Source organism: Lolium perenne, chromosome 3 (assembly GCF_019359855.2).
Source record: "Lolium perenne isolate Kyuss_39 chromosome 3, Kyuss_2.0, whole genome shotgun sequence".
NCBI classification, from domain to species: Eukaryota; Viridiplantae; Streptophyta; class Magnoliopsida; order Poales; family Poaceae; genus Lolium; species Lolium perenne.
Genome location: NC_067246.2, coordinates 60,020,575 through 60,030,371, shown reverse-complemented (window position 1 = coordinate 60,030,371; position 9,797 = coordinate 60,020,575). Strand labels below are relative to the sequence as shown.

At 43.6% G+C, this 9,797-nt stretch overlaps 1 protein-coding gene and 1 long non-coding RNA gene across 2 annotated transcripts; both read right to left on the bottom strand.

The window, feature by feature from the left end:
• Positions 1-3,141: 3,141 nt before the first annotated feature.
• On the bottom strand, positions 3,142-5,541 carry LOC127341133 (uncharacterized). The gene is made up of 2 exons (XR_007875305.2): positions 3,583-5,541; positions 3,142-3,362 (listed from the first exon to the last, which is right to left on the bottom strand). It is a non-coding gene; the product is annotated as an uncharacterized lncRNA (long non-coding RNA).
• Positions 5,542-7,215: 1,674 nt separating this feature from the next.
• LOC127341132 (F-box protein At4g00755) lies at positions 7,216-9,570 on the bottom strand. Its single transcript, XM_051366904.2, has 5 exons — positions 9,280-9,570; positions 8,236-8,655; positions 7,980-8,155; positions 7,769-7,887; positions 7,216-7,674 (listed from the first exon to the last, which is right to left on the bottom strand). The coding sequence occupies exons 1-5, from the start codon at positions 9,425-9,427 to the stop codon at positions 7,554-7,556; spliced, it is 984 nt and encodes a 327-aa protein (XP_051222864.1). The 5' UTR covers positions 9,428-9,570; the 3' UTR covers positions 7,216-7,553.
• Positions 9,571-9,797: the final 227 nt, after the last annotated feature.

Below are 9,797 nucleotides of genomic sequence, written 5' to 3'. Positions count from 1 at the left end.
TTGAAAAGCCAACACAACTTGAACAAAAGACACGCAAAATGGGTCGAGTTCATTGGGTCCGTCCCATATGTAATCAAATACAAGAAGGGCAAGGACAATGTTGTGGCGGATGCTCTTTCCCGCAAAAACACCCTTTTGCTTACTCGTTTGGATTTTCATGTTTTGGGACTTGAAGAGATCAAAGAACTCTATCCTTCCGATTCTTTCTTTGCTCCAATATTTGAGAAATGCTCCGTTGAACGAGGAGTGGATGATTTCTATTTGCATGATGGCTACTTGTTTAAAGCTAACAAGATTTGCATCCCCGAGTCTTCGCTTCGAAAATTGCTTTTGCAAGAGTCACATGGGGGTGGTCTTATGGGTCACTTTGGACGTGACAAGACATATGCCATGCTCTCAACACACTACTATTGGCCAAAGATGAAGCGAGATGTGGAGCGCCTATGCAACCGTTGCACTACATGCCTTCAAGCTAAGTCCACCTCCAACCCTTATGGTCTTTACACACCATTGCCTATTCCATATGCACCATGGACCGATATTAGCATGGATTTCATCTTAGGATTGCCTCGCACTAAGCATGGTCATGATTCCATATTTGTGGTAGTGGATAGATTCTCTAAGATGGCTCATTTCATACCTTGCCATAAGAGCGACGATGCTTCACACATTGCTTCGTTGTTTTTCAGGGAAATTGTTTGCCTAGACGGAATACCGGCAAGCATTGTGTCGGATCGAGACGTCAAGTTCATGAGCTATCTATGGAAGTCGCTCATGGCAAAGTTTGGAGTGAAGCTCTTATTCTCATCATCCTCGCACCCGCAAACGGACGGCCAAACGGAAGTGGTCAATCGAAGCCTCTCCACTCTCCTACGCATCCTAGTGAAGAAGAACTTGAAGTCATGGGAGGAGTGCCTTCCTCACGCGGAGTTCGCCTACAACCGCGCCAAGCACAAGACAACATCAAGGAGCCCCTTCATGGTCGTCTACGGTTTCGAACCTTACACGGCACTCGACATACTTCCGCTTCCCCTTCATGAGCGGACAAACATGGACTTCGACAAGCGCACCGCCGCCATGAAGAAGCTACATGAAGAAACAAGAGCGACCATACAAGAACATGTGCTTCGTCAAGCAAACCGCATCAACGCCAAGAAGAAGGAAAGAATATTTCAAGAAGGAGACCTCGTTTGGATCCACCTCCGGAAGGAAAGGTTCCCTCATGAGCGCAACTCCAAGCTCAAGCCAAGTGGAGATGGCCCCTTCAAGGTCCTCAAACGCATCAACAACAACGCTTACGTCATCGACATCCCGACATCCAAGTACTTGGTGAGCAACACGTTCAACGTCTTGGACTTATCACCCTATCATGGAGATGAGGAGGTGCAAGAGTCGAGGTCGACTCTTTCCCAAGGGGGGGGGAGATGATGTAGCCCCGCTCACCGACGACGCTACATCAAGACCAACAAGTCCCCCAGGTGGACCAATGACGCGAGCCCGAGTTAAAGCTCTACATGATGAGGTGAACTCGCTCCTCACCACCCTTGATCTCGGTACCCCTTTGGATGGATTGCTACCTCATGCCGATGTGCTATGTGTCATTAGGTACAAGGCGCATCAAGACCCCGGAGAGGAGGACACGCCAAGGTCAGGAGAAGGAGAGGAGCAGCGGGACATGGAGATGATCACGAAGCCGAACCCGACGTCGCTCGAAGCACTCAAAGGAAGAGAAGAAGTGCTGGCCGGTCCAGGACCCGGTCAGACCGGCCCTACAACCGGGCCATCCGGTCCCAGGCCCGGTCAACCGGGCGGCAACCGGATTTCCCTGCATCGTACCGGAAGACGACCGGAAACTTCGCAAGAATCCGGTTGGCGCCCGGTCGACCGGACCCAGGACCGGACCACCCGGTCATAGGCCCGGTCAGACCGGATCCCAAACCGGATTTGACGGGATTGCTCCACCGAATTGCGTAAGTTAACTGTTCGCGTACCCTTTCGCCCTTGCTGGCCATGTATGCCTATATAAGTAGCCTGGACCCCTCCTTTACCCTTTAGACTTGTTTTGAACTCAAACCTACCTTTAAGCTTAGTCTCCCTAGGGTTACCATCCCTCTGTAATCAAGGCATCCTGGTTGTTGATTTGGATATTGTTGAGTGAGATTCTAGTACAAGCTACTCTCTCCCTCATCAATCTCTTCTTCTCCAACCCCAATCTCTCTCCGGGAATTCTGCCGCGTGCCTCTTCCAGGAGATTCTATTGGCGTGGTCCATCGAGCCACGTGGGTAAGTATCGGGTGTATCGGTTTGGTGTGCGTGTGTGAGTACCGGCGTTCTTCGTGTTCCTCACGTTCTCCCACCTCTTCCCTTGGTCTTCGGGGTCAAATCGCGAGATCGGGCCACTCCCGGGATCTTAGATCTCATCACTCACGTTCTTCCAAGTGACACAACCGTGAAACTGCTCGCCGGCTCTCATGCAGCGGAATATGCTTTTTATCTTGCTCATGCCTTCAACTTCAGATATTACCAAGAGTGGACCTACTGGCTTGCTGAATACAATTACATGAATGGAAGCTCTGCAAGGTAACAATTCCACTGAAAACATTAATCTTGTTTCCACATGTGGCAGTGTTTCTTGCAATGTAAAGATATATCACACCAGTTGTGTGCTTTTTATGATGCATGTCTGCGATGATCCCTAGTATCAAGACCATGGTTTTTGTGCCATTACATATCCTAGAGAAATACCTAAACTCGTTACCATGTGTATGCGAAATCTTAGGAGCATGGAATGATGGAAGATTTACCCATTTTTTTGTTTTGCGAATTAAGATTTACCATTTTGAAGCCTATACTATTCTATTATCTGGTATGCGTATGAAAATTTTGCAACGTGAACTTAGGCAAAAGAGGAGAACATGATGGGAGTAGAGTTGCTGGGAACTCAATAGGATATCCGTACGAAATTTGGCTTATGTATTGCCTTGAATCGGATCAAGAACATTCAACATCAAAGAGATGATCCGAAGGCTGAGGTTTCTTGACCATGTGTTTACAGTAAGGATTATCGTCGGAGGGTGCTATATGTCAAACAATAAGTTATTAGGATATTACGATGGGACCTTTACGAAGAAAAATTATCCAGAAAGAAAACTGCATCCTCATGAAACTATAAAAATAAAGTCAATACGATGTTTCTAATTGTGGAACACATAAAAATCGGTTGGCATAAAAAATGCAGCTCTTTAAATTACAATGAAATTAGTATAGAGCTAGCTGGAGGCATGTTCCGCAACTATGGACATGAAAATCACCGCTATCTTCTGCTGAAAGGAACATTCTTGCAATCGTCATGGTCTTCAACCCTGAGTAGCATATTATTAGTAATACAAAGAAATGCACAACCGAAAAGAATTATATGCTTCCATGACCAGATATACTTTCTTGCTCACATACTTCTGACATAAGGAAATAATATCATTGTAGTAGATGTGCATAATTGCCACGCAAGTAGAAATAGCACCTAGTATTGTTGATGACACTGAGTTACCAACAGGCAACAACAATGAAAATTATGGTCTGTACCTTTCTTTGTGGAACACTGTAACCTCGTACCTCACGGATACCTTGTAAAGCTGCAACTGAATTTATCGTGCTAGTCAAATCCCGAGTGGTGTAATATTTTCAAAATAAAGGAAGGGACATTATATTTTTGCAACAATTATATCCATCCATGATCTGATTTTTCAGGGGTTTCAAGTTCTCGTCTGGGGTCTTGCATAATATTCTGCAAATATAAAACACATGTAGCAGATGAGGAAAAAAGCTATATTGAGAACCTAATTAGATACCTATGGAAGACCGTAATCATAATTGACATTCAAAACATTTATTTGCTTATCGTCTGGCCCACAGAACATCAGAATTCATATTATAGCATCTGAAGTTTGGGAATATCTGAATCAACGTAGTACATGATTAGCAGCACTGTGCATAATTGCATACAAAATAATAAGGAAGCAGCATGTCCAGTGTGTGTTATGCGCATGTTCAGTATTTGGTGAAAAGCAAATAGAGGATATTTCAGAATCAAATTTGTTTAAACCCTAGAGCTTCAACATTGAATCAAGATCTGACATACAATGTCACAAATTTCTATCTAAACCATTGTTAGCTGGGAACTCTGATTAATTTAGGGAAAAAGACATAAATCTAATGGAGACGACATACATCAATAGAATTCATATGCATTGCGTTTCTAATTTCTACCTAATAGGAGAAAACCCTGTACGGAGACTTGCCTGTCTCGGTCTGCCGTCATCGCAATAGACCGGCCGGCCGGGAGAAGTACCACTTTTAGACCATCAGATAATTAACCATTGTTAGCTGGGAACTCTGATTAATTTAGGGAAGAAATACCTAAATCTAATGGAGACCACATACATCAATAGAATTCATAAGCATTGCGTTTCTATTTTGTACTAAATAAGAGAGAAAAACCTGTACGAAGACTTGCCTGGCTCGCGTCGGCCGTGATCGCCGGCCGGCCGGAAGAAGTACCACTTTTAGCCCATCAGATAATTAACCGTATCGGAAAGTTCAAAATCAGCTGGGTCCATCCATGCTGCACTATTCAAGTGGATTTCATCTCACCAACGATATGGGAGCAGCGCGATGATTGATCCCGAGACACAATCAATAGCATGGCTTCGTGGCAAAAAACAAAAGAGGACATTGTAGTGGATGGTGCGTGCCTGAGCTTTCCGCTGAAGACGACGCGGGCTTGGTTAGCTGCCGCCGCCATTAACCTGGCCAACTGATGGATTTTCTGTAACTTTTCTAGGGCATGATGAAAACCTTTTTTTTTTTTTGAGGACGTGGGCATAGCCCAGTGGTTAGGGTCGCAGTGGCGCACCCCAACGACCAGAATTCGAATCCTTTCAGGAGCGAATTTCTGGAATTCTCACGCCGAGGTCTCGCTTCTACTATATCATTTAGTGTCTAGTTCCTCCTAGCACTAATTCATTTTTTTGAAAACCTGTTTTTTTAGATTGCATCGGGGGATATGATGGAGAAGAGGCGTGGGCGTGGGAGAGACCAGCAGTTCATCCAACGTTTATGCTTTTATGTTCTATTAATCAAACGGTTAATTTTTGCAGATAATTAGGATTAACGTGGAGCCTCAATGGGAGTCTCCAATTAGTAAATATAAGATATAAGATATAAGATATAAGATATAAGATTTAAATATATGAGAGGGGCGTCGTGGCGTGGCATCACGCAGCCCAAGTTTCTATTCAACTATCATGATGATCAAGTTGATGTATTTTTCTTACCTACTTTTTTTAATATCTCAATTGTGCCCAAAAACATAAGTGTTAACTAAGGTCATTTCGAGATTTGTCGCACTCACGTCGATGACCTAGGTCAATTCCACCAACATAAAAGAAACTTTATCTCTTTGTGTTTTAGATAAACGTGCGAATTTTTCCCGGATTTTCTATGCATGAATGCAATGCACACATATGTTTTCACCCTTTTATAAACTCCAAAACCTGGGATGTTACAGTCCCCCCCCCCCCCCCCTAAACTAAACTTCGTTCTCAAAGTTTGGAACTCTCTCACGTTTTGGACTGTAGAACTGACTTGTGCAGATCACGATCTTTCTTGAACTCTATATTGTGATCTCACTAGATATAATTGGATATATCCCTTGTCCAGATTCTTCCCGAAATCGTATGGTGTCTGACACTAAATAAATATTACTTCTTCAATTCTATGATTTCTTCCAACACTATAAACTTGTTGCCCTTTTCTTCAAATATTCAATTGAAGTTTTCAAATTTTACCAAAAACATGTCCAAAACATCACTAACGGAGTCCATTTTAGTTTGGGGTCATGGTCTTACCATACATTTTAGCCATCATTAATGCTTTAGTTCACTTCCATAAAGTGGGATGTGAGGGAAACAAAACACCTTACTGCACACATTTAGATTATAGATTTTGTTTTCTAACAACATGTTAATTGTGTAATATACATTGCAAGATTGTATTGCTACTAGATAGAAGATGTGCAGATTCATTCTTATATTGAATGAAGGAAGGTGATTTTGTAGAAAGAAGACCTTGCTAGGTTTTGGTTGGATCCCTGGTTCGATAATATAGCTCTTTTTATGAGGTATCCTCAGCTTTTTGGTTACCTTTTATCATCTTGTGAGTTCCAGTTTCAATATCCCTTATAGAAGATGTTTGTCCCCTGAATTGTTGCATCCTTGGAATGCTATCAAAACTTCTGTTAAACAGCATCCTATCAATAATGCTCCAGATTTTGTATTAGCGTGACATCTAATAAATGTTTTCTACTCTTTCTTTGTATCAGATGTTGGGAAAAAATATTGCTGGAGTCATAATAAATGGATTTGGAAATTTAAGTTACCTTTAAAATTTAAGATTTTTCTTTGGCAGTTGCGTTATGATGCTATTTTGACTAATCATTAGTATTTTCTTGTGCTGTTGCCAAAGCGGTTTGACTTGGTTTAGGTTCGTGCTTGGGATCCAGATGTTGTCCTAGGAACCTTTGGCAAAGTTTGGTGTGGCTATATGCCTTCATGCCGGGTGACAAGAAATTTATACCTTATTGACCGCTACTATATGCTAGTTTATCTGATAGAAATAATATAACCTTTGAAGGATATGTGCTTAAGTCTCCTGTGGTGGTCAATACTGGTGGTGGTGATCTTCGCTGTTAGTTCTTTTTTAAGTTATTAGGTAGGTTTGTACGGTGAGGAAGATGCCGGGAAGAGTTTTTTTTCTGAATAGATGCTGGGAAGATCAAGGTGGGGGCGAATCAGCTGATCAGCAAGGCGGCAGCGTTGGCTAGAGTTCTTCAGGAGAATGAAATTGCAAATCCAGCCAGTAGACAGATTGGAGGACCATGATGTTTTCCTTTTGTAGTAGACGTTTGGTTTGGATGTTCGTGTTGTTTGTCTTAACTTCTGAAAGTGTATGCTCGAGTGTCATTAGGTTATTTGCCCCGTAGTGGGTGTTCGACTTCGAACACCTGTTAGCAGGTTTCCTGGTGATGTAATGGCTAGCTCTTTCCGGTTGCATGCATGTTCTTCTGTTTGAGACATTGTATTTCCGTTATGCAGTCATGGAAAGGGGTAGGCCGTTTTGACAAAAAAGATGTGCAGATTCATTATTTCTTCCAAACAGTTTGAAGATGTTCATATCCATTCATTCATAAATTGCAATGATTCGATTACAAGTATGATGCGTTTCTTTTGTACTATACTTTACACAAACACGTTCTCTCAGGATAACCTTATATGAAGTACGTTTCATTTGTTCAAAATCAAAAAGCACCCGACCTCAATGACATAGGCTTTTCTTCTATGGAGATTAGTAGATTACTTTGATTTATCTTCCTTGTCCACAAACTGCAGTGGGCCAGCGAACAGCCTGCTCAACAGCGCTTGGTTCAACCCTCCTCCTGTCCCTTAGACCCTCAACGCAAAGCTGTGAGGCTGCTGCGACAGTCATCCCCTGACTACTCACTGTGAGGTACGGTTTTTACGACGAGTCGGATAGTAACTGAGGACTACACCAGTCCCACGAGGAGCAACCCCAAGTTTTCCTGAGAGTGGCATGCCCATTATTTGGACATGAGACACACTGGGAAAAGGCACATCACGAATGTATCAATGCAATGGAAGGGATGATCACATCAAAACAATGCAGTATTTTGCATAAGTGTTGAACAGCTCACCATATGTAATATAGACCATCAAAAGCGTCCTTCACCACTCCACCAAGTAGCTCAATTTTCACCACCCCGCCGATACATAGAACAGGGTGTGGTAGCTTAAAGGATTGCAACACATTTTCCTGGAATATCACATTTTTTTCACTTTCAAACATCTAAAACATGATTCTAGTGAACGAAAAGGAATACACCGGGGAATATTTACTCAACTGACCTGCAATATTGGAAATTCTGGAGATGTGTACGTCCAGATATAGTTGCTATCAGCAATGAGCTGCCCTTCATTTTCACCATATATAGTTGTTCCAGACCATGGAGGTGACTTTGGACAGCCCATTTGAAACCGGATACGCTTTGCTGAATATATAGGCTCGTCATCTCGGAAAAATGCTGCACGGTGAAGAGCATTAGTAACACATGTCAGGCCGCTTTTTTCATACAGAAAAGAAGGTTGCAGTCTTAGGACAAACCTTTGAATGGCTGCATTCTGATTTCATCAACGAGACATAGGTCTGTCTGGAGCATATACATCAGGCATTCTTCCAAAGCAGGATCCCTATGCCCCCTGCTGGACCAATAGGACCCGTCCCACCCCACACGATCAGCTGCATCGAGTGTATTTTCAATGGCCTCGTCAGGGTAACGGTCGGTGCTGGATGCGCCTACGCAGCGGCTGATGCAATCCTTGGTGTTGTACGGCGAGAGAAGACCATGGCTAAGTTGCATATACACCCTGTGATCCCTCTCGAGCTTGTCCAACTCGGCAGCAGCACTCCATCTGGCATTTCGATATACGCTACTACCGGAACTGCGTACCTCAATATCCATGAAGTTGGCAACCTCTGGATAAGCTCGCAGGCACTGGATCTTGCTGAACTGATTTTGTATAACTGAATAAAAGATTCGATTCAGTTGGGACACTGAAGCTTGTATAGTTATAACTCTTGAAAAAAACATGGAGAACAAAATTATGACAGACACAACACATATAAATCATGCCACAAAATTTCCGAACAAAAATGACAAACCTGACTGCGAATAGCATACATTATCCATTCCAAATGTGCACCGCGCTAAGTATACCATGTCGGTACTATTCTCTTTTTAGTGAGAAGTAGATCAAACTTGGACTCGAAAACTTGAGACATGGCAGATGTATGTTGTTTCAATGTAGCCATTCTTTTTCAGATTTTTTCATTAGCATTGAAAAGGGTAATCATTCATCTAGTACATCAGCACACCTCCCTAATCAGCCTGGTTCACAGTACATGCCCTGTAGGTAGTTGTCGTTGAACAGAAAAACAAACACAATTTTGGGGAAATCATCACTTCAGAGCAAGTGAGATGGTTCTATAAAAAGCAGAATATTTTTTGGGCCGCATCGTCATCACGGTGATTATGGAGTATCTGCCTCGAATTGATCGCTGCTTAGTAGTTAGACTAGAATCTGAACTACTCCGTATCCATAGGCATAGGCACGTGGAGGCAGATCCAGAGAATTTGGGCATGCGTACCGAATCGGCGCCAGGAGCGGGAGACGGCGGAGGCGCGGGCGAGATCGGCCGGGTCGTCGAGCAGCCTGAAAACGATGGCGGAGGCGTCCGGGCCGACGCACTCGAGGAAGTCCATCCCCCGGCCTTGCTCCGGCAGCTCCGCTTCCATCCCTGAAGCAAAATCTCGTGTCGTCTCCAAACCCTAGCAGAGTGGGGAAAATGAGATGTGGCTTGCAGAGTTGGAAGCACGATAGCCCTGGCTGTGAGGCATACACGGTTCCCTTTCCCTCGGAGACGACGCGTGAGGTTGACTTGGAAATTGGAATATGAATTTCCCTGAACCAGCACGATGATTAGAGCATCTCAAGTCGCGTCCCCCAAACGATGTCCAGGCAAAGCGCCGGATTAGTCGTTTGGGGGACGTCCGGACAAAATTTTCGTTTGGAGAAGGTCCCTTTTCTAGCCACGTCCCCCAAACACGACCTCCAAACAAAAAGTAAGTGTAAAAGTCGTGTCCGGCGTCCCCGGTAGAGACTCTA